Source organism: Alexandromys fortis, unplaced genomic scaffold, assembly GCF_014885135.2.
Source record: "Alexandromys fortis isolate MF-2015 unplaced genomic scaffold, M_Fortis_MF-2015_v1.1 scaffold_22, whole genome shotgun sequence".
NCBI classification, from domain to species: Eukaryota; Metazoa; Chordata; class Mammalia; order Rodentia; family Cricetidae; genus Alexandromys; species Alexandromys fortis.
The window spans coordinates 4,405,570-4,430,681 of NW_026067900.1; the positions used below are offsets into that span (position 1 = coordinate 4,405,570).

Sequence of the window (25,112 nt, forward strand, 5' to 3'; positions counted from 1 at the left end):
ATGGTTCATATATATATATATTTAATATATATAATTATATATAATATATATTATGCCAAGTAAAAATGCACTCAACAAATTAAAGTCCATTTTGCTTCTGCCTACATTTCTTTTCAGAAACCATGGTATATGAAAGACATCCTTGGGAAATCTCTCCATGGATAGTTCTCAATTCTGTCTTCAATTTTCCAGAAAAGAAAGTCTTACTGAATCTAGCCATTTAGTACCCATTAAGTAATTTTCTAGACTGCTCAATGAAACTCACAGAGATATTATCAGAATTAAAAGCAAAATGTATTTTACACCATGAAGTGTTCTCATTAAAAATACTGATATAGTCAATTTATGAGCTATAGCATCTATTGATTTGTCCTTATTAGAAAGCTTCTGTTTGTACCACTGTTCATGACAGACATCAAGCTGCCTTAAGCAAGCAAGAGAGGCAACAATATAACTACTAACTGAAACACAAGAAATACTATAATCAGAGATAAAAATACAAAACTCTAATTTAGACTGGGTATATAGCTCAGCGACAGAAAACACACTCAGTATATTTGAGGTCCTGGGCTCAAGCCAAATAAACAGAAAAGAGTTCTTTCTGACCTTTGGGTTAAGCAATATTTCTTATCTATAATGCCAGAAGAACGAGGGGCAACAAAAGTAGAATAAATGACATCACTGAAACCTGGAAAACTATCCCCATCTTAAATTCAGAATATGCCTAGGAGTGTAACTGCTGGAACTTCACAATGAACAGTCATGGTTTTCACAGCAGCTTATCTTCCTGCATTCTACCAGCTGTCACCAGAGTTCCAATTTCTCTACCTATGACCATTCTGGTGACTCTCTTTCTGTTTGTTCTTTTTAAATTATGGACACCTGTGTAGGTGTGATGCAACCATGTATGTCAACACTGATTTAATCTCATATCATTAATCATCTGCGCATGGGATTCATTGTTCACTGGCCTTTGTAAACTATCTGTTCAAATCCTTAGTCTACTTTAAAATTATGTTGTTTTATTTTTATTATTTCATAGTTCTTTATGTGTTCTGGGAACTAGAACCCTTATCAAACACGACTGACAAATAATTTTTCTTTTATTCTATGGACTTTCACTTTCTTGATATTACTTTGATACACAAGCTTTAAGTCTTGATGAAATTCAATTTATCTACCTTCTGCTTTGCTGTCCATGAGTTCCCTATCAGCCACCTGGTTTTCCTCAAGTTCTCTTAGTTGAGCTAAACTATTTTGGTGACATACAACACATTAAATTCAAGTATTATATCACAGTATAATTATAATACACAATGATTTGCTCACAGGAGTACCTCACAGTCTAAGAATACACTCAGCGACACTGTGAAAGAGTACCAACATTCTTACATACCGCCCACAGAAGAACCAGCCGCACTATTGCTTGTGAGAGTAGCTGCAGTCTCTGACACTGTGGAAGGCTGGCTAGTGGCCACAGCTGAAGTAGCATCAGAGGCTTGCTCAGAGGTAGACGGATTAGAATTGCTAATGGAAGCGCTAGTAGTTTGTGATTCCATTCTGGCAGAAGTGGTTGGTACTACAGTAGGTTCTACAAAACACAAAACACCAACTTAGCTTTTCACAGCAGATTAAATAATGGATTTTAATTTGAATTATTAACTTATTTTTCCTGTTTGAGACAGTCTCTTGCTAGGCTGGTCTTAGAATTCCTCTATTATGGCCTGTCAAGTGTTGGTTATAGGAATATTCCCCACACATGAACAAGTTAATGCCACTATGATAATGACTAAAATAAAGATACGAGCATTAAGAACAAACTTCCTAGTAAGTATAACACACAGTAAAGAAAGCTTTCATGAAACTTCACTGCAACATCAAACTGAAATGTCATTGAAAGATAAGAACTATATTTAAAAACCCCAACATGTGCTTATATAATCTAGTTAAATGGATATTCAAATCTTTCTAGTAGGACTAGGAGTGTATGTTAGTGGTAAAGTGATTGCTTAGCATGTGTGAGGCCCTAGGTTTGATCCCTAGAACTAAGAGAAAAAAAGTTCCAGTACCTAAGTTTTCTGGTCTATTTGTATCACAAAGAAAAGAGTGAGAGCAAAGTCCAAGTTCCACTGCTGGGCCACGTGGTCAGACTATCAAACCATCAAGTGCACTCTCTGGCACAGCATAATCCCAAGATCAGGCTGCCCAGCCAGTGCTTCTGATTTGACCACAGCACAACAACACTGTTCTTAACCACTCTCCATGTCCTCACCAGGAAAACTAAGAAGGCAACAGGTGTTTCTGCAAAGAACTATTAGGACAAAATGTGATCATTTATAATGCACCTCATTATCACCCTTTGTACACAGACCATTTTTATAACATTAGCTATAACTTTTAATATTTATGTTGATGTCTTCTGAAAGTTTTTACAAATGTAAATGAATATAGATTTTATGAGTGGTAACACTGATTAATACTTTCTTTCTCATAAAAATTAAATTATGATTGAGTAAATTTCAAACATATGATAACAAAATGATCATTTCAGATATTTTATCAAATTCTCTTCATAACCCAGCAGCTACAACTCCAACTTACCATCTTCATCAACAGTAAGGTCCACAACTTCTGCTGCGTTCTGCCTCAGGGGCTGTATAACAGTAGAGATCCTACTGCGGTTTCGAGGCTCCTGTGGCCGACCTGTATGTGAACTTGAGCCTTGGCTCCAATGAGATCTGGAGTGCCCAAGGGTTGAACGAGACCTTAAATGATGTCAACATCAAGTCAGCAAATATAAATGAAGGATGGATTTTTTTTTAGTCACTCTAAAACTTCACACGCTTTTCTTGTAAAGCACTTAAGTTCTTCATACAAGACTTCTCCCAAGAAATAAGTCACTGAATTAAAAACAATGACTAATGCAATGTCAGGCACTCAATAAACCGCTGAATGAAGGTGCCACCAACAAGATGACCAAAGCAGACAAGAGATGCTGCTATCAGATCAACCATTCAAGCATATGAAAAGATCAGAACGCTGTTCTTGGTAACCACTGCTTTGAATATTCACTTGGATTATAAATATTATCATAAATGGCAAGGAATGTCCCAAGGTATTCATTATAATAAAGGAACATACACACAAATCCCAAATATGATACACACAGTCATGTCTGTATAATCATGCCCCAGGTTAGGTTTGCAGAATTTAACCTTGGGAACCCTGTGCCAAGCCAAGCTTCTGGTCCTATCCTAACGTAATACACAGAAGACAGCAGAGAGAGTTCCTGGAGTTGGCAGAGATGAAGTCACTAGCTAGCTAGTCTATGGGTTTGTGAGTCACAAAAAGCATTGCTCATATAAACTACTTTAAGCATTGACTCACAACCTTAAATACCTTAAGTGAATGGCATTGTACTTTTCTCAATTCCTCGCAGGCACTTAGATGTTTTTTAAGGATTCAAAATATGATGAATATTCAAAAAATATGACGAAAGAGTATTTTAGGGATGGTGAAAATATTCTTACCCTACCTAAGGCTTCAGTGAAACAACTAAATCTGTTTTGCTCTTTTATTTTTTTGTTCTAAGTCTAGCCTTTAACGGTTAAAGCCATCCCTCCAGGCCTTAATCTGTTTTTGCAAAATGAGGCAAACTGTTGGGTGTTGGTAGCATGAGCCTTTAACCCCAGCAGTTGCGAGACAGTCAGGCAGACCTATGTGAGTTCAAGGCCAGTCTGGTCTTCAGAGTGAGCTCCAGGATAGCCAGGGCTACATAGAAAAACTGTCTCAATAAACAAATGAGGGGGGGGGGCAAATAAACCAAAGGTTGCTATGGAGTTTGTATTTTCCATCTGCTCAGACAAAGTGTAAAACTACACGTATTGTAAGTTTATCATCAGCGTGTATGGCAAACATGAGCCAGATTCACTAATATGCAAGGTTAAGCAGGGGTGTCACCATTAAGAAAAAAATATCAAATTTAAAGTGGGCTAAACTGTCCTTAACAATGCTAGAACCCACAAGTTGAAAAATAAATTCAAGACCTAAAATTCTGAAAAGACAGGAATACAAACGCAATTCCTAAGACAAGCTAACCAAAGATAATGCATATGAGAAAGCATTGCACATCATGAGCCATCATTATAAATAAATCTAAAACAAAATAATCTATGAGGACAAATATCTCCATTAAATTTTTTTTGAGAAAGGGCTAGAGAAATGCCTCAGTGGTTAATAAGAGAACTTGCAGTTCTTGCAGAGGACCCAAATTTGGTTCCTAGCATTCACATCAGGTGCCTCACAACTATTTGTAACTCTAGTTCCAAAGGGATTGACATTCTGTTCTGGCCTCTCTGAGTATCTGACTAAAGTGCACATACTCATACACACACAAATAAAATAATCTTAGAGCTGGAGAGATGGCTTAGAAATTAAAAGCACTCCTTGTTCTTGTAGAGGACCCTGATTCTAATACCAGCATCTACACGGTTGCTCACAAAAACTTTAGTTCTAGGGAATCAAACATCCTCTCCTGATTTATGTGGGTATTAGGCACACACATGATGCCCATAAAAACATGTAGACAAAATACACATATAAAATAAATATAAAAAATAAAAGTAATCTAAGTTTAAAAAAAATAAGAAAACAAGTACTGAGAAGCCCAGAATCTATGGTGAGTATGAAAGCCGTCAATAGCAGGTAGCTCCACGCCTACCCTGGCAGACAGACTATTGGACAGAGCACAAGTCCAAACATAAGGTAACAATGTCGCAGAGGTCTTCAAGGCCACTATAACAGCAGCAACTGCTGTAAATCCTAACAGGAAAGATTGAAAGAAGTATTCTCTTACACAGGGCCAAGAACCAGTCCAACCATGACAAACTGTACCTCAGAGAATAAAAGGAAACTACCTAAGTATCATGAGACTGGGTTCATTTCAAGATCACTGTCTCTTGAAGGAATATTTCTGTTTGGTAAAAGCACCTCCAATTCCACAAGGAAAACAAGTCTTACTTTCTAATAATTGAGAGATAACACACAAAAACTGAACTGGAGCAGTGGCAGGATACTTGTGACAGCCTATGGCACACACTGTAAAGTGTACATTTCCTCAGTTTGAAGAAATCACTTAGAATGCAATCAAGGGGATGAGACTGGAGAAATAACTCAACTGTTAAGGGGACTGGCTGTTCTGACAGAGGACAAGGGTTTGTCCTACTGGCTCTCTGTAACTACAGTTCCAGGGAACCAGATGACATTTTTTAGCCTCGAGTGGCACAGCACATACATGCACACAGGCAAAAACTATACAAAAAATAATCCTCACATTTTTAAAAATATTATTCTTTAAAAAAGAAAAAAAAAAAACAAAAAACAACTTTCCTGCCATGAAAAGCCATACTCTAACGGGAGTAGCAAGTAGAAAAGCATACACAATCCTCAAATGAACGTCTAAAGACATTCTAATATGAAAATTAATATTCATTCACAGACTAGTTTAGTGTATTAGATAAGTAATTCTTTACCACTAATATTTGGCATCACCTTAAGCACAGGGTAAATATTTTTTTCAGACAAGGGGCCATGGTGTCAGAAGTAATTCTACAAAAGAGGCACGGCATATCCAGATATCTATCTAAACAAATGAACTCTTTCTACTCACATATGCTTAAGAAATTGGTGTGGTTATTTCGGAAGTCTGGGCAGCCGGGAAACTAACAAGCAGCCTCCCTACTACACCATAACATAATAGCACAATTTTCATGCATATCAATGAGAATAATAAGCAAGTAACAAGGGCTATTTTTATATCAATAAGTAAATTCAGAATTATACCCAAATTTATGTATTACTCACAGCTAAACTCCATAGTTCATGAATTCCAGCATTAACAAATTAAACCCCATTTTTTAAACTATTAAGTAAAATTGCTTTTTATTTAAAGCAAATGGGATAATGATAAAAATAGCATATCCCCTAAGACTCTAGCTCTGCTGGTAAGGAATAGAATGTCTGCAACAGTGAGCCTTACTTTCTCCAGGAGAATTTAAAGTAGCCTGGCTTTAAAACTAGTACTCTAGTAACAATTATAATCAAGCTGAAAATCTGGAAGGAATGGGTAACAAATATGTTAAAATATCTACATTTAAAAGGTAGTATAAAGGGCTGAAGATATGGCTCAGAGGTTAAGAGCACTGGCTGCTCTTCCAGGTCCTTACAAGGTGGGCTCACAACCATCTGCAATGAGATCTAGTGCCCTCTTCTGGCCTGCAGCATACACAGACAGCACACTGTCTATATACATAATAAATTTTTAAAAAAGATTTATTTAAAAAGTTCAAGTATACAACTAGGGAAAAAACTCACCGATAGCTTTCTCCCACTGTAACAATCTCCACTTCACTGTCAGTTGAGGTAACATTAATTTCTTCATTGGCAGTGACCTGGGGAGTGAAGGAAGCTTCTATCACCACAACATCTTCATCAATACTTCCTGAAAACAAAAGGCAAAACATTTAAGAGACATGTGTAGGCTAATCACTAAACAAAAGTTTTATCTTGACCTTGAAAACTATTAACTTAATATGAAAACAATGGAAAGTTATACAGCATTTCTTTTTTGTTGTTGAAGAGTCAACAGATGAGCCAAATGAGTCAAAACTGCCACAACTTCAGAAATGTTAAGTATAGGGCAAAAGACAGGAAAGGGAGTAAGAGCAGCTGGTAGTGGAAGGTACTTGGGGCGGAAATGATGACCAAGAGTTGAGGGTGTGTAAAGAGCATAAGCCTGGCACAGCAGCTAGTAACATTTTAGTATATATAAACTATGACACACTTTCAAATGTTAACTCAGTTATAATTACACAGGTACACAAGTTTATTTTAAAATATTAATCAAAAAGAGCTGGTTGAACTATGAAACATTCAAGCACAGGAACTATACAATTGTTGAATAAGTAATTGTGCATGCTGATATGAAAAGACCTTCATTATTTATCTCTGCATATTTTCATATTTTCTGCTAGAGAGAAACTTAACAGTTATTACTTCTGAGCACTAATTATGAGAACTCTGAAAATTTATTTTATGCTTTTAAGTGCTTTTATAATTCTGTTTTGTGTTCATTAAACTTACTTTATTATACAGGAATAGGTGTTTTGCCTGCATAGGTCAGAAGAGGGGGTCAGATCCCATGGGGTTAGAGTTATATACACGTGCTACTGGGAACTGAACCTAAGTCCTCTATAAAGGAATCAATGCTCTTAATCACTGAACCATCTCTCCAGGCCTTATTTGTTTCTGTCTGGAAAGCAAAACAAACAAAAAAATAAAACAGAAAAAGAAAAACAAAACTATTTTAAAATAATTTCCCTTGAAATGAAAAATGTCAGGGTTCATTTTAACTTTTTGGATTTATGCTTCCCCTGATAAATGATTGATGTTTCACATGCTTGCTTGTTTTTATTTTTATATTATGTGTATGAGTGCTCTCTTTATATGTATGCAAGTATGTGACTGGTGCCCAAGGAAGCCAAAAGAGGGCGTTGGATCCCCTGGAACTATAATTACATACAGTTGTGAGTCTACGTGGGTGCTTGGAATTGAATCCAGGTCATCACAACAGTAGCTTATGTTCTTACCCACTGAGCTGTAGCCCCTGATGCTAATTTCCAAAAGCAATGTAATTGAAGTATTTACTACCACCAAGACAGACAGGACATAAGTGCATCAATAATTACATAGTATCAGCCAGGAAGAACAGCTGAGCATATGCTCCCCATAAACACACTGGCGCTCACTTTCATTTCCTAAAACAAGCTCTTGAACATCATGATTTAAAACAGACACTGGGCTCTGCTGCTCCTGCTCCCAGTGTCCGTCTTAACATTCTGACCACATGAGAGAATGTGACCAACTGAGTAAACAACCCCGAGTGCTTTCCTCTCTTCTGACACATGGAGGAAGGACCACCATGCAACTCTCCAGCAACACATGAGCTCAGTGGACACTTTTCAAAACAACATTCATTACCGAAAAAAAAATAAAACGTGACAAAGAAAGAATAAATGCTGACTAAATAATATGGAGGAAGGAGAAAAATGGAGGGAAATGGCAGGTTTCAACAGTGAACTGGAGGCTTGAACCTTGGCAGGCTGAACATCATACAAAAAGGGAAAGTTCTGGTCAAGTGGTGCACACCTTTAATCCCAGCACTCAGTAGTAGACAGAGATAGGCAGATCTCAGCAAGTTCGATGCCAGCCTGATCTACAAAGCAAGTTCCAGGACAGCCAGGATTGTTGCACAGAGAAACCCTGTCTCAGGGAGGAAAAAAAAATTGCGGCGGGGGGGGGGGGGGGGGACATCCCTCACAACACTTGAAAATCTTCCCTAGACCTCTGTAAAGCTCTCCCAGGGCTGGGAAAAGCTCAGAAACTAAAGTGCTATGCAAGCAGAGGCAAGTGAGAGCCCTACCACCATGTCAATAATAATAATAATGATAACAAAACCAAAACAAACAAAATAATAACTCAAGGGTGAAACAATGGACATGCTGACATAGACGGGAAAAAGCCCACAGGGTATCAAACCTACACCAAGAACTGAGTTGCCTACAGGCAACCGAGTTAAGCTGGGAGCAGTAGAGGTTGTCCAGTGCCAAATGGTTAGACCTGAAAATGGCCACACAAGTAACATTATACAGACTGAATAGGTCATATTTAGGAATATATATGTATGTGTGTATATATACATATATAAAAATGTACATATATGCATGCAATAATAAAAAAAGGCCATGAATTTGATGGACAGCAGGAAGATGTATACGGGAAGGTTTTGAGGGAAGAAAGGAAAGGTAGAAATGTTGTGTCATATTAATCTAAATAAATAAATAAGAGACAGTTTTTTCTTTAAATTTTCTGTGCAATGGTGTTTTGTCATGGGTCTGAGTGTTGGGTCTCCCGAAACTGGAATAATAGACAGTTGTGAGCTGTCATATGGGTGCTGGGAATTGAGCCTGGGTCCTCTGGAAGAGCAGTCAGTGCTCTTAACCCCTGAGCCATTTCTCCAACCCCCAAGAGACATGGTCTTTAAAAAAATAAATCCCAGTGACAGGAGGCAGAGGCAGGAGGATCCCTCAAAGCCAGCCTAAATGAACCCATGAGCACCCAGATTCCGGCAAGAGCCTGTCTCAAAAGATAAAGACACAACAAGATTCCCAAGAAACAATACTCAGGCTTGACCTGACCCCTCCACACACACACCCCACCAAAAAAACTTTCCTGATCCCCCAATTTCCTAATTTCAAGAAATTAACCTTAGTTCCAACCTTAATTCAGACTTACCAGTTCAAATGTCAGTACAACAGCTTTTTAAATTATAACTTCAGAAACAATGCATTATCAGGATTGTTTGCACACAAGAGCAAACACCACATACTCACCTCCAGGGTAGTATGTACACAAGTTTATTCTACTTAAATATAGTTTTTCTATGCATGTACCTGAGAGAAAGGAGGTGGGGTCAAATGGGAGAACACATGGAAATGATCATGTACTCTAGTAGCACTGTCAGGATTAAAGTGAGCCCTACCACTCTAGGTACACACTGGCTTAGAACATGTTAAGGACCAGAGTTCAAGCCCCAAAATGTAAAAACTAAGTAACAAAACCATTCAAACATTTCAACTTATTTTTATTATTTTGTTTCTTGGGGTCAGGCTCTTACTGGGTAAGCCCAGAGTGTTCTGGAACTCACAAAGATTCATCTGCCTCTGCCTCCAAGAACCACTAACTTGAAAAGTTAGTATGGTGGCACATTATTGGCTTTGAAATTCTAGCACTGAGAAGCTAAAGCACAAAGATCCAAGAACATCAAGGACACCCACAACAAGTAGGCAGTCTCAAAAAGAAAAACAGTAAACAAGAACATAGTAAATGAAAAGATTAAGCAGACTTGTATAGCAATTATAAATGTTCTTAATAGGATAGAACATGAGGGAAATAATAGTTACCTATAAAAAAAGAGATCACAAAAGTAAAACATATTAAAGGAATAATGAAGAAAACATGGGCCATAAGTCAACTCTTTGAAAGTTAACCTTGCTGGGTGTGGTGGCTAGGAAAGTGGAGACGAGTGACTTCAAGGACAGCCTGGTCTATAACACAAGTTCCAGGACAGCCCTGTCTTGAAGAAAAAAAAAAAAAAAGAATAAAGGTAATCTAATTATGAGACAGGCATTGGGACTCCCATCTATAATCCCAGTTCTCTAGAGAATGGTCTACATAGTGAGTTCCAGGCCAGCCAGGACCACACAGTAAAATCCTGTCTCATAATCATCACCAGCATCATTGTTACTGTCATCAAGTTATGAATAAAATAGTTACTTAAAAAAATTTACTAACATACAAAAATTAATTTTGACTTAATTTTTGTCACGAGAAATTCTGTAAGCATCCTGGAATTAGTCACAGTTTAACAGTTGATTATACTGCGTAAGAATGAAGGCTAAGAGAACTTGTTTGAGAACACAGTGCAAGCACAATGGCACAGCACCTACTGCGCCAGCCTCCTCACCTGAGGGGGCAGCAGAGTTGCTGGGGTTCTCACTGGCAGATGCACACAGGTCTTCTTCTCCATCCGTTGAGGAACTAGAAGAAGAGTCGCTGCTGAGGTCGTTCTCACTGGAGCTACTGGAGCTGGGGAGGAGCGCATACTTCCTCTGGGCCAGCACCTCCCGCTTCTTCCTCTGCACCAGCAGCCTCTCCTTCTGCTTCTGTGTCCTTTGAGAGGAGCTGCTCTTCACTAGTCTTTTTCTGCATGGGAGTCTCCTCAGTGCACTACCATGAAAACAAGGTCTTTTCATCAACAAGCCTGACACAGACTCTGCCTCAGTCCGAGGCCACTTTTGGGACCGTGCACTGTGACTTCTGCTTTTAGCACTCAGAACAGGCTGGGAATGTCTCACTGAGACTTCTTTGTCTTCATCTGAAGTCACAGTATCAGAGTCCCCAAAATGGAGACTAGATGAGGGAGAAGACAGACATTCACTGAAGGAAGAGTCATTATCTTCATCACTTGGTGTCTCTAGATGTTGCCTCAGCCCTAGGATTCCCTGATTTTCCTTGACACAATTCTGTACATATGAGGGCCCAGCCTGTTGGCTTTTGCGCTTTTTCCTCACAACACCACTTTTTTCTTGTTCTTGCTGGTTGCCATTCATGTCCTTCTCTTGTTTTGAATCATCACACAGGTGAGAGAATTCATTCCCCACTTTGCTGTTAATCATCTCCACTTCTGCAGGGAAGCTCTTGTTGGCCCCTAAGGGCTGTGGGTGCAGAAGGACCCCCTTCAGACTCTCCTGTGTTGTGGGCACATCAGGAGTCCCACTCTTCATAGCCACTTTTAGGGTGTAGAACTCGTTATATTCAGGAGTCCATTGAGACATGGGAAACTTTAAGGAAGGCCTAGGAGACACAAGCCAGACATGGAAAGGACTCAGTATGTATGTGCTACAGAAGTGACTAAAGCTTACAGCAGCCAAAACACGACTAAGCTAAGCCAGCCATTTAACTTTCTCACTGAACACTCTTTTAGTACCTCTGCTTCTACCCCTACTTTCAGAAACAGTTAACTAGCATGACACTACTCAACAACTTAATAGTAACCAAATGGACCCTGTAATATTCCTGCTACCTTTCACAATATAGTATATTTGGTCAAAATCAAACACCTCCTTTCAGCTTACTTCATTAAACTAGAGAAGAGAATTAGAATTCAAAAGACTGCCATCTGCATTGCCAGCAGTGCCACCACTGGGTACAGTCAAAGGAAACCATTCTGCTGAATCACACCAGCATTCACTACAACATCGACCTCAGCAGCCAAATGACAGACGAAGAAAATATAATAGATACACAATGGAATGCCATTCACCCAATAAAAAAGTGAAGTCCTTTCATCTGTAATAACCTGGACAAAATTATAAATCATTACATTGAGCGAAATAAGGAAGGCTGAAAAACAATTTCTACATGAACTTATTCACATGTGAGATCAAAAAAATTTAATCTCCCAGAAGCTGAGAGCAGAATAAAGGTTACCAAAGACTAGAGAATGGGGTGGAGAGGTGAGATAAGGGATGGCTGATCAACAAGTACTAGTCACAGTTATATACAAATAACAAGTTCTGGTGATAGTGTGCAATAAGAGATTCCAGATGATCCTATACTGTGTGTTTCAAACAGCTAGAGAAGATTTTAAAAATTATACCTTAGAGAAAGATGTCTGTGGAGGCACATATGCTAACCTGACTGAAATATCACACTGTGAACAAACTTATCAAAACCACGATACTGAAAAATATCTACAATGTTTGAGCACCATTTAAAACTAAATTTAGGGAGGCTACACTCCTGAGGATTTATAGGTAGTCAATGATTGCTGGGGGAGGAGGGAGGCATTTTCTTCTCTGGTCTAGACACTGATAAATTGCCCATGCTCCTGTAAATAATCCCCCCTTACTCATGTTGCTGTTAGCAACTCTTAATGAAACTCTAGTTCACTATCACCAACAACAAAGATGTAAAAGTAAAGGAGGAACAACTTAGGAAGAGGAAAGGGATCAATGGAAGGGGAATAAGAAAGACACGAGAGAGGGGAACTAGATGTGAGTATGATCAAAATACAATATATACACGGATAAAAATGTCATAACAAAAGCCATCTTGTAGATAATTGATAATGCCAGTAAAAACTTAAATTTTCAATGTAATTTAAATTCTAAGAAAAAAATAATAAAAGTCATCAAATCACAACACTTTGGAGGCTGAAGCAGGAGTATTGCAACAATGAATACAAAGCCAGTCACAACAAGACTATATTTCAAGAGACCCCCCAGCTCAACACCCAGCCTCAACTAAAAAAGAATTCCAAAGACTAGTCACCCAGCATTGTGAAATACTGCCTTCAAGGCATAACATGGTTATTACCCTCTTCAACTGCCAGCAGATCTGAGTGCCAGAAGACTATACAAGATTGGGTCATTAACTTTCCCTCATCAAAGGAAAGGGACTCATGAGGCCCACCTCTTCCCAAGAGTTTACAGAAAACCACTGTTAAAACAGAGGTTGAGTCACCCCACCCCAAGGTTTGCAGGGTGGGGTGACTTCCCCAAGAGCTGACAGGAAATAGCTGCCGCTGGGAGACAGACTGCTTCTGCAGTGTAGCCACCTGCGCACCTAAGAAACCCAGTTAAACATTGGTTCACCAAGCCACAGCTCAAATGGTTTTTCTATCGCTGGTGCCATTTAGGATGAGTAGACATTCGCTCATTTATCTTCAGAAAGTTCATGTCTTCCCTTTGATATTAATACATTAAAATTGTTTTAATAAATACTTCCTGTATATTTAGATGCTTTTGACATTAAATAGTTAACTAATAGAAATACAGCTTCTCTCTCCTGTGACTCTTTCTATCCTTTTTCTAATGAGAACCTAATTCCAACAGAAGCTTGACACAACTAGTACTTTTAGTGTTGGTACAGCAAACCTAGAGCAAGGACCAGAAGAGGGCACCAGATCTCATTACAGATGGCTGTGAGCCACCACGTGGTTGCTGGGAATTGAACTCAGGACCTCTGCTCTTCCAGAGGACCATAGTTCAATTCCCAGCAACCTCATGGTGATTCACAGTCATCTATAATGAGATCTGGTGCCCACTTCTGGCCTGCAGGGATACACGCAGGCAGATGCTGTGTACATAAATAATTAATAAATAAATCTTAAAAAAAAGATACAGTTTTACATAGCTATTAAAAAAGATGTTTAAAACCATAAGAGGTCTGATATTTCTCTATAAAAATTCTAGAAATAATCAGAAAATGAACTAGATACACTAATGCTTTTTTTTTTTTTTTTTCTTTTCCCCAAGACAGGGTTTCTCTGTAGCTTTGGAGCCCGTCCTGGAACTAGCTCTTGTAGACCAATCTGGCCTTGATCTCACAGAGGTCCCCCTGCCTCTCTCTGCCTCCCAAGTGCTGGAATTAAAGGTGTACGCCACCACTAAATGGCTAATGCTTTTAAATATGGTTTTATACAAGTGAAAAAAGTTGTGTCCCAAAGATACTGCTTACGTGGAGTGATATCTGAAATTTTTAACTCTCTTCTGAACTCAGGCAGTTACTTTAGACTTTGCCAGTTTGAGTATATTAAATCAATTGCCTGACAGACCCACTCTTACTATCCAATGCTGTCACTACCACTGATGACACTTGAAGACAGCTGCTCACTTAGCTGTCCCCAGACATCAAAACTGTAGTTAGCAAGTAACATATTTCCCCAAAGACATCACTCTAAACTTTTTCTTTTCTTTTCTTTCAAGACAGGGTAGTTCTAGGTATCCTGGAACTCTGTAGACCAGGCTGACTTTGAACTGACAAGAGATTCACCAGACTCTACCTCACGAGTTCTGGGATTAAAGGCATGCACCACCACCACCACCCAGTCACTCTGAACTCTTAACTGTATTTTTGAAGCACTTATAATTAAGTTCTCAAAAGATTTCTGATCGAAATCTAAGAATTAAATAATACATTCAATTATGAAAAGAGTGGTAAGAACCTTCATAAATAAATTAGTGAATAACTAACTTGCAACCTCCTAACAGCAAAAAAGAAATGACACCCAGAAACTGTTATTAAATGAAGCTTGTTTTGTTTTATGACAAGGTCTCACAATGTAGCCAAGGCTGGCCCTGGACTTGCTATCTTCCTGCCTGGGGTTACAAGCATGAGTGAGCATACCCAGCTGTGTCAAATTATTTTTCTTTTGGTTAGGACAAAAATGAGAACATAAAAACAGATCAAGGATCTTGGCAACCTCTCCTAAAAAGACAATATAGTTAAATTATAATAAAAGATTCATTTGGATCCTTTACCATGGGAATCAAGATGAAATATATAAACTATTACAGACAACTCAGAATTGTTCTAAGAGGGCAATTTTCTTTTCATTCATTCATGAGTGTTTGGACTGCATCTTAGTCAGTGTTCTGCTATGAAGGAATGCCATGACCACGCACAGCAACTCTTATAAAGAAAAGAGTTTAGTTGGGGCTGGCTTACAGTTGAGAGGTTTAGTCTATTATTGCCATATGGGCAGTCAGACAAACATGGTGCTGAAGAGGTAGTGGGAAGTTCTAACCCTCTATCGGCAGGTAGTAGGAAGTGAGACTCTGGGCTGGCAGAAGCACTTGAAACTACAAAGCTCACCCCCAGTCACACACTTCCCCCAACAAGGCCATGCCTACTCCAACAAGGCTACAATTACTAATCCCTGTCAAGTATCACCACTCCCTCATGACCAAGCATTCAAATCTGTGAGTCTATGGAAGTCATTCTTTTTGTTTTTTGAGACAGGGTTTCCGTGTAGGTTTGAAGCCTGCCTGGAACAAGCTCTTGTAGACTAAACTGGCCTTGAACCCAGAGATCCGCCTGCCTCTGCTTCCCAGTGCTGGGATTAGAGGCATGTGCCACCACCACGGAGCTGGAAGTCTTTCTTATTCAAACCACTACAGCTTGTAAGTACATGAGTACTGCATGTCTGCCAGATGCCTATTGAGGTCAAACAAAGGTACCAGATCTCTTGGAATTAGAGTTATGGATGGTTGTGATACACCATGTGAGTATTGGGAACTAAACCTGGGTTCTTTGCAAGAACAAGTGCTCTTAACCACTAAAGCAGTCTCTCCAGACCCTAGAGTGATGTTTTCATAGCACAGAAACAGGATAGCATCAAAAACCCTCTAGGATAAAATTACACAACACAAAAACTGCATTTGTTGAAATCACCAGTTCTAGAAAGTCTACTCTGGTGAGGTTGAAGGACTCAGGAGACATTGATGAACATAACCACATTTCAAGAGCCAAAATCCACAAGAACTCAACAGCACTGACCCACAAAGAAATAACAGATGGAGAAGAGACAAATATAGGCCACAAAACACAAAGGAGATAATACTGAAAGAACTGTGAGTCAGAGCAGAGATGGAGACTGGCAAGGCTTAAAGAAGGAGCCCTATTACTTTAATGGTAACTAAAAAGAGGATAAATGCAGGTAGCCAACAAGAAGAGGCAAGACATTCTAAACCTTTAAAACTTTAAACTGAAATTTACATCATTACAGTTACATTTTCAATGGCTCATATAGTAGCACAATATGAAGTAGGGATCAAAAGAGGCCAAAATTGGAGACAGAATAACAATGAAAGGGTCACTACTTCTACAAAGCAAGAACATACAAAGATAGACAAGGAGACACTAGACACTAAAACACAATAATCATAAAATTCAGGATCACCACAATTCTGTTGACCTTTGTACAGGAAGCACCTCCTGCTGTCATCCTGGCTGAATTAGTATGAACTGCCTGGATCCCTGCTACAGAGGCCTAGTTTTCTCATTCTAACAGTCCTTTTCTATACACTTGCATGAACTCCAAGAATATAAATCAGACCACATTCCATTCCCCCACTGAAATCTTCCAGTGGTTTATAAGTATACCAAAAAAATAAAGCCGCAACTCTTTCTTGAGTGACCTCACGCTCCATCTTCAGCTCCTCCTAGCTTCCCCTTTCAGTCACCACCACAGTCAAACTGTTCTTTCTTTCTTACCTGTGACAAAGCTTTCAATCTTGGTTGGGCCTTTGTTGATCTGCCCAACAAGGCCTGAGATCTTGGGTTAAATGTCCTATCTTTCTAGTGTTTTTCCTGGGTGTTCTATGGCAACAAGGAGTGTGTGCCTGGCAGGCTTTTAAATAAGAAAAAAGTACCTGATTAAAAGCTGCAAATCTAAAATCTATCCCTGTGTCTGCACAGGCCATACAGGTCACCCACTGACGTGGGATTCCCCTCTTTACGCTATAAATATGTTTTATTGCCATTGGTTAATAAAGAAGCTGCTTTTGGCCAATAGCTTAACAGAATATAGCCAGACTGAAAGAGATATAGCAAGAGTAGGCGGAGTCAAAGAAAAACCATGTAGCTGCCACTAGAGATGGAGACAGACACTCTGGAACCTTGCTGGTAAGCCACAGCCACATGACAATACACAGATTAATAGAAATGGGTTAAGATATAAGCGTTAGCCAGAAATATGCTTAAGCTATTAGACAAACAGTAGTGCAAATAATATAGTTTCTGTGTGATCATTTCAGGTCTGAGCTGCCAGGCACAAACGAGCAGCCTCTAGCTACAAATAGGTGCCCAATGTGATCAACTAAATCCACTTAAAAACTTGAGAGAGCTTGAAAAGGAATTCTAGACACACACACACACACAAAACAGAGTTTAACACAGCTTCCTGCTCTGTTTGCTAGCAGAAAGCAGAGATGCAGCTCCTTTAAGGGGTTTTCTGACTCAGCTTTAGCAGTAAAAACTACTACAAGGCTTTTTTTTTTTTTTTAAAAAAGTGGCTTCCTGGTTTGCCAGCACAAAAGGCTCTGACTCTTTTGGGAGGTCTGGCTATGGAGCATTTAAGTGGAGCTTCTAAGCAGAGTGCTACAACTTGCTTAATGGCAACACAGGCCCTCTGTGGCCTGACCCTGGATCTGGGTCAGAGGGAATAACTCTAGGAGACAGTGAACATGCCCCCGCCATGTTGGACTGGGTGAAGCCAACACATAGTGCCGCAGAGTTGGTCCTGGCCATGCCTGCTTAGCATTAAAAGGGGGGGGGGGGCTCTTATGGTCAGAAAATAATTAGATAAACAGTAAAGACAAATCAGATTTAAATAAATATCTCTAGATAGGTCACAGTGTTGGATAAATGTACAAAGGCTTGGGAGAGAAAATAAAAAGAATATAGACAGCTATAAAAAGAAATCTTTTTTTTAAAGTAAAGTCTTTAAAGAGACAGAATACAGACAGTCATAGATTAAAAGGAGTAAAAACAATAAGTCACATAAAGATGGAATATATACAGAGAGTTTGGATTATGTACATTATTGTGTTTTCTTTAAATTTTTTGTCTGTGTACAGAGAGACATTTCATTATATTGGCTGTTTAACCAACATATATTTTAAGGTATTTTGATTTCACAATTTGGGTCCAAGAATTTGTTGCTTTGGAAAAGAGGTTCTGCTTTTGTTTTGAGTGGATGAGAACCTGTGGACTCCTTCCAGATTAATGTTGTTTGATGGACTAAGACCCCCTGAAAGGTCTCCATGAACCTCCAAAATTACTTCGCCCAACAAAAAGCAGGCAGTAGTTTGGAGAGAACTACACCCAAATTCCCAAATATAAACATTTATTTACATTTAAAGGGGGATAACCCATAGAGATGAATACTTTGCATTGGTATAGATCTTGGTCTACTGATACAAATTTTAGGTCAATTTTGTTATATGTATATTTCTGCTTTTAAGATATTATGCCACTCATTTAAAAAAGTAATGTATAATTAAGAAATACAGGTTAATAGTCATCTATAATAGTCAAGTTTGTAGTCTTGGTAGTTAGGTTTTCTAGATATATAGATATGTTCAGTTAGATAACCTTCAAACCTTTCAAAGACCTATGGAATATGGCATTTAAATTGTTTTAATAACTTAGGACTCTTTATGACAATGAGACACATCTACTCTTGGCAGCATCAACCTACTTCAAGAGGATGATGGACATCTAAGAGTTCTTCTCCTGGAGTTTGTTAGCCATTTGGTCAAGAAACTGCTCTTGCCTGGACTGTTTGATGTTGTGTGAACTGGATATGTAGGACCCACAGAGAAAGGACTGCTGAACTTGCCTAAAGGTGAGACTGTCCTTCGGGGTTCCTGCTTCATGAAAAAGTCTGCCAGACATTCTGCAGGACATAGAAGAAAGCAACTAATGGACTTTGCCATTACAAGGCAGAACAAATCTTCAAATTTCCTGTTTCATTGAAAAGTCTGCCAGAAACTATGGACTTGTAGGCTGAAGATGGATGACGAAACATTACAGAAGAATTCTGTTTTACTGTCCAGGCAGTGACGTGTCTCTGTCAATTCTAGAGTTCTGAAAGTTGCTTACATTGCACTTCTTGTTTACTTAGGTAATATTGTATACTTCTGGAGTCTTTGATGGAGTTGAAGAATAGATGGTTATAATTATAGTTTTCCTTAGTTATGATAAAAGATAAAATAGATATAAATAAATAAATAAGCTGCGTTTGGCCAATGGCTTAACAGAATATAGCCAGGCAGGAAGATATAGTGAGAAAGTAGACAGAGTCAAAAAGAAGCCATGTAGCTGCTGCTAGAGATGGAGACAGACACTCTAGAACCTTGCCAGTAAGCCACAGCCACATTGACAATACACAGATTAATAGAAATGGGAATATTTAAGATATGAGTTAACCAGAAGCACATTTAACCTACTGGCTAAACAGTATTGCAAATAATATAGTTTCTGTGTGATTATTTTGGGTCTGAGCTGCCAGGAACAAACGAGCAGCCTCCAGCCACAACCCACTGACTACCACTCACTGAGTGCCCTGCTGAATAACTGAGAGTGGCAAAGGTAGTAAGTAGGAAACACAGGGTTTCTTCCATGGCACCCTGGCGACCATGTTGCAACTGCCTTAGACTTTGGAATCCCTGCCCAATGTCCTTCACTCAGAATCAGATTTCCACCCCAGTCTGAGAGCTCTGTCTTCTCTGCCTCTCCCACCCCCAAATTTCCATACAGGTATTTCCCTAACAAAACCTATACAAGGCACAACACAAGGTATCAATAATGTAAAACAACAACAACTCATGCAATCTGCTAGGAAATGTTCCAAATCTTATCTGACAAGGGACTGATTTCTAGGACACAACTACAACACAAGCCGGGCGTTGGTGGCGTACACCTTTAATCCCAGCACTCGGGAGGCAGAGGCAGGTGGATCCCTGTGAGTTCGAGACCAGCCTGATCTACAGAGCTAGTTCCAGGACAGGCTCCAAAGCGGCAGAGAAACCCTGTCTCGAAAAACCAAAAAAAAAAAAAAAAAAAAAAAAAACTACAACACAACAAAATCTGATTGTAAAATGGACAATCATCTTGACAGTCATCTCTTCAAAACCAGTAAGCACAGGAGAATATGATCAATGACACTGCAAAGGGAATGCCTTGGTAGCAATTCCATAAACCCAGAATAACAAATGCAGGCAAGGATGTGGAGAAACTGGAACATTTGTTCACTGCTGGTGAGACTGTAGAATGGCAGCTGTGGAAAATGGTATGATGTTTCCTCAAGTATCAACATGGAACCACATAATGTAGTAATTTAAGTTCTGGTAGAAATAGCCCAAGCATCTAGCAGATGACCAGCTACACAACATGTTGATATATACACACAATGGAATAGCAGCAAGCCTTAAATGGGAAATCATGACACATGCTACAATACTGTCAAACCTTAAAGGCCTAATGACAAACACCGATTCCATTTACAGGAAGGACTTAGACCAGTCAAATCACACAGAGAAAGGAGAATGATAATGTGACAGGCAGGGGAAGGGAAGAATGGGAGTTTGTGTTTAATGAGCAGAGTTTCAGCTTGAGGTGAAAATTTTCCAGAGAGGGAAGAGGACTGTACAACAATGAAAATGTACTTACTGCCAAATGGTTATGTATAATTAAGATGGGCTACTTAGAGTGGAGAGGTTGAGGCAGGCTATCACAAGTTCAGGGACAGCCTGGACAACATGAGACATGTATCTTTTGGGGAAGATGAAGGAACAGGAGGATACAACAGAACAAAACAAGCTAGGCTAGGTATGGACGCATACTTTATAATTCTAGCACCCAGAGAGAGGGAAATTCTAAGTTTGAGACCAGTCTGGACTACAAAAACAAAAACAGGGAGAGATGGCTGGAGAGATGGCTCAGTGGTTAAGAGCACTGGCTGCTCTGTCAGAGGACCTAATCTCAATTCCTAGTTCCCATATGGTAGCTAATTTTATGTCCAGTTCCAGGAGTAACCAAAACCATCTTCTGGTCTTCAAATGCACTGTACACACATGGTACAGACATAAATACAGGTAAAACACCCATATACATAAAAAATGTTAAAAATTGTTTTTAAATAGCAGACAACATTTTCACTACTGTCAAGCTAGCAGCTTCTTGTAGTGTATTCAATAAACTTGGAAAGAAAGAAAAAAAGGAAGAGAAAGATAAAAAGAAAAGAGAGTTGAGAGCCAGGCATGCCTTTAATCCCAGAACTCAGGAGGCAGAGGTGGGCAGATCTTTGAGTTTGTGCCAGTTGGTCTAAAAAGTGAGCTTCAGGATGGCCAGAGCTGTTACACAGAGAAACCCTGTCTCAGAAAAACCAAAAAAGGTTTCTTTCCCACTGCTCTTCTAAAGAGACAGGCTGTTCCTTGACTCTTCTTCCTCTTTCTCTGTATTTATCTTACCCTCTTTTCTCCCCTTTACCCTTTTCTCAATAAACTTCTACTTGAAAAAACAAAAATAAACAAAAAGGAGAGTTAACTGACACATAGTAGGTACTCAATTGACCTCTTTCTGCATTAATGAGAAAAGGAAAGGTATAAAAATAGTACCTGAAGCCGGGCAGTGGTGGCGCACGCCTTTAATCCCAGCACTCAGGAGGCAGAGGCAGGCGGATCTCTGTGAGTTCGAGGCCAGCAGGTCGACAAGAGCTAGTTCCAGGACAGGCTCCAAAGCTACAGAGAAACTCTTTCGATTAACCAAAACAAAACAAAAAAAAACAACAACAAAAACTGACACCCATCACTAAGACTGCAAGAGACAGTATCTCCAGGATAAGAAAAGTTATATTAGTCAAGATTAGGCAACAATGTACATGATTTCTTAAATATTCACCATTGTGCTACATTCAGTCTTGGGGCTCTGGGTCTACGAAAGATATTTATCTTATAGTTGGGGTCCATCATTATCATAAAACATAAAAAGTAAGCATAAAAGAGAACGCAGGGAACCAAGTGAGTTTCTTTTTTATCAAAGTATTAAGCCCTTAAGCCAAACCACACAACACTTTTTTGCTATAGCTTTTTGTTTGTGTCTTGAGACATGGTCTTCCTATGTAGCTCTGACTGTCCTGAAACTTTCTATAGACCAGGCTGGCCTCAAACACACAGAGATCAGCCTGCTTCTACCTCCTGAGTGCTCAGATTAAAGTTGCATGCCACCACACACAGCCAGCACATGCTACTTTATAATTAATAGCAAATATTCTAAGGAAAATAACCATGTCTTTAGAAAGTCTAGATTCCTTTAAGATTTCAAGCTTCAAGTTTACATAGTAAATCTGAGGACTGGCTAGATCCTGCTCACAAGTTCATTTTGAATGTCCATCATAATCTGAAAGAAAATAAGGAAGAATGGCGAGAAGGAGGGAGCAAACAGTGATAAATGTTGAAATGCCTATGTGTTCTAATCAAAGTCAGGAAGAGAAAGAGTATTCACTGCTATACAATATTATTCTGGAACTATAATATTGTTCCAGATGAAACCATATCTTTCAAATGAAGATGAAAAGAAAATGAAAAATCAGGAAACTTTTATTTGCAGGAAACTGACGGATGAAAACAACTGGAAACAAAACAGGCCATTGTACGTATGTTTACCATGGTCAAAACCGAATCACCAACTGTCCTTTAGATACAAACAACAGCTAGTCAGAAAATATACAATAACAAACTACCCACAAACGTGGGTAAAATAACTACTATCAAACTACCAAAATTAATAAGAGACACATAAAGCGGGGTAGTGGTGCCAAAAACCTTTAATCCCAGAGGCAGGTGAATCTATAGTTCAAGGACAGCCTGGTCAAAGAGTGAGTTCCAAGTCAGTCAGGACTACACAGAGAAACACCGTACCAAAAAAAAAAAAAAAAAAAAAAAGAGACACATGGAGCCCATATGACCTAAGTCAACTATATAAACTATGCTACTACACAAAAACTTAATAGGGAATTCATTGTGATCCCAGGATACACAACTGTTGTGTGAAAAACTTTTCCTGAAGAACACACACTCACTCACTCCAGATAGGGATCCGACAAAATAACAAATTATGGACACCACCAAAGTCCAATTTGGTGAAACAATGAGTTTTATTGAAGTTTCTAACAGGAATATGAGTGAGGAGTTACTTACAGGAGCAGAAATGATTCAAAGACAGCTGCATCACCAAAGCCTACCCCAGCATGGGTAACAGCTTACAAAAGCTGGGAACCTGGAGCACACTGTCTAGCTGACAGGCAGCTCAACAGATTGGGGAGTGTCCTTTCCAAGTAACTAGTCTAAACCTTTTCTAGGCAGCTGGTCTGGTCACATCTTCTCTGCAGCTTTTCTCCTCTAAGTCTTCCTAGCCATTCTAGCTATCTGAGAACTCTGAGTTCTTATTGTTTACTCTGGCACGGAGAGGCCTAGTGGATCTAGTCAGTTTCAGGGACTGCCTGAATACATATTGAATTGTTTACCTTCCTGCCTAAGGAGCTTCCAGCAGGATGGAATGTTTCAATCTCAGAGGAAACTGTTGTACCACAATATACAGGCTGTAATCTCATTACTAGTATGAGCCCACAGTTTCTAAATTAGTATTTTTAGATATGTTAATATTAAAGAGTAACCATTATCCATTTCACACAACCTGATATCATTAAAAGTACAATAACTATTACTGTTGTGTTAATCAAAAAAAGGGTCAATAAGAACTGAATAAATATGGCGCCCTCTTCTGGCGTGCGGGTATACATGGAGGCAGAATGTTGTATACATAATAAATAAATTAAAAAAAAAAAGAACCAAAAAATGCAACAGTGATGGTGCATGCCTTTAATCAGGAGGCAGAGGCAGGTCTCTGAATTCAAAACCAACCTTGTCTACAGAGTTCCAGAACAGCCAGGATACACAGAGAAAGACTGTCTATAAGACCAAAAACAAAACAAAACAGAAAAAAAGAAAAGAAGAAAGAAAAAAAGGGAAGGGAGGGAGAAAGGAAGGAAAGAGAAAAGGAAGAAAGGAAAACAAAGAAAATGTGACTTTTTGAACTCTGGAGACTATAGCTAAAAGAATGAGTCCAAAGCCAGCCTAGGCTACACAGAGAGATCATGTCACAGAACAAACAAAAAGCTACTTACCATAGCAGAAGAGTTACCACACTGATGCTACCCAGCAGTGTGATACAAATGCAAGATGCTGAACCAACTCCACCACTCATACAAATATTCAGATTCAAACTTCCTAGGCCCAGAACTGAGGTTAAGTAAAATGAGCTGTCAAGGACAGTATCCACACTGATTTGTCTCCAACAAAATGGACAAAAATGCCTTAGCATATGACTGAGTAGGGGGTGGAGAGATGCTCTGTGACTCAAATTCAATTCCAGCACCCATACATAGTAGGGTGTCTCACAACCAGAGACACCCTACTGGGAGAATCCTCTTCTGACCTATGTATGTACCCACACACATGGTATTACGCGTACTCTTAAAAAAGAAAAAAAGAAAAGACTGATCCTTGGGGCTAGAGGCTCTAACTTAGTTGCAGTATGCTTCCCCTACATGCACAAAACTCCAGTTTCAAACTCCTTGAATCCCTGTGCTTGGAGGTAGGAGGTCAGAAGTTCAAAATCATCTTTGCCTACATACTGAGTTCAAAGCTAGCAGAGACTACAAAACTCAGCTGGAATAATGTGACAACCACGCAAGTAATACAGTGTTGGATTCTAATCCCTAGTAATATCAGACTTCCATAAGCAAGGCTTTTTTTTTGGATTTTTTTTTTTTTTTGGATTTTTTCGAGACAGGGTTTCTCTGTAGTTTTTTGTGCCTGTCCTGGAACTAGCTCTTGTAGACCAGACTGGCCTCGAACTCACAGAGATCCACCTGCCTCTGCTTCCAGAAGAAAGCCAACTATTTTCATCCTCTCCCATTCAGGAGTTAGACAACAACTCACCCTCACCCAGCGCCCCCAAGTGGACAAGAGAGCAAGTGTGAGGAGAAACCTAGCAAATGCTAGCTCCTTTCCCGTTCAGTCAACAACACTGATAGTCATGTGGCTACCATGGAATGGTGGTTGTAATAATCTGTCCTGTCCCTT

The 25,112-nt window shown here is 39.2% G+C and overlaps 1 protein-coding gene across 11 annotated transcripts in view; it reads right to left on the minus strand.

The window, feature by feature from the left end:
* Rnf111 (ring finger protein 111) overlaps positions 1 to 25,112 on the minus strand; it is a 68,575-nt gene that overhangs the window by 28,411 nt on the left and 15,052 nt on the right. For 10 of the 11 annotated variants that reach the window (XM_050125776.1, XM_050125801.1, XM_050125795.1 and 7 more), the window contains 4 exons: positions 10,583 to 11,472; positions 6,373 to 6,499; positions 2,602 to 2,765; positions 1,397 to 1,591 (listed from right to left, as the gene is read on the minus strand). In XM_050125776.1, the coding sequence (XP_049981733.1) occupies positions 1,397 to 1,591; positions 2,602 to 2,765; positions 6,373 to 6,499; positions 10,583 to 11,453 (1,357 nt within the window). In that variant the 5' untranslated portion in view covers positions 11,454 to 11,472. The remainder of the gene's footprint in view (positions 1 to 1,396; positions 1,592 to 2,601; positions 2,766 to 6,372; positions 6,500 to 10,582; positions 11,473 to 25,112) is intronic. The other variant, XM_050125758.1, reaches the window with a different exon arrangement.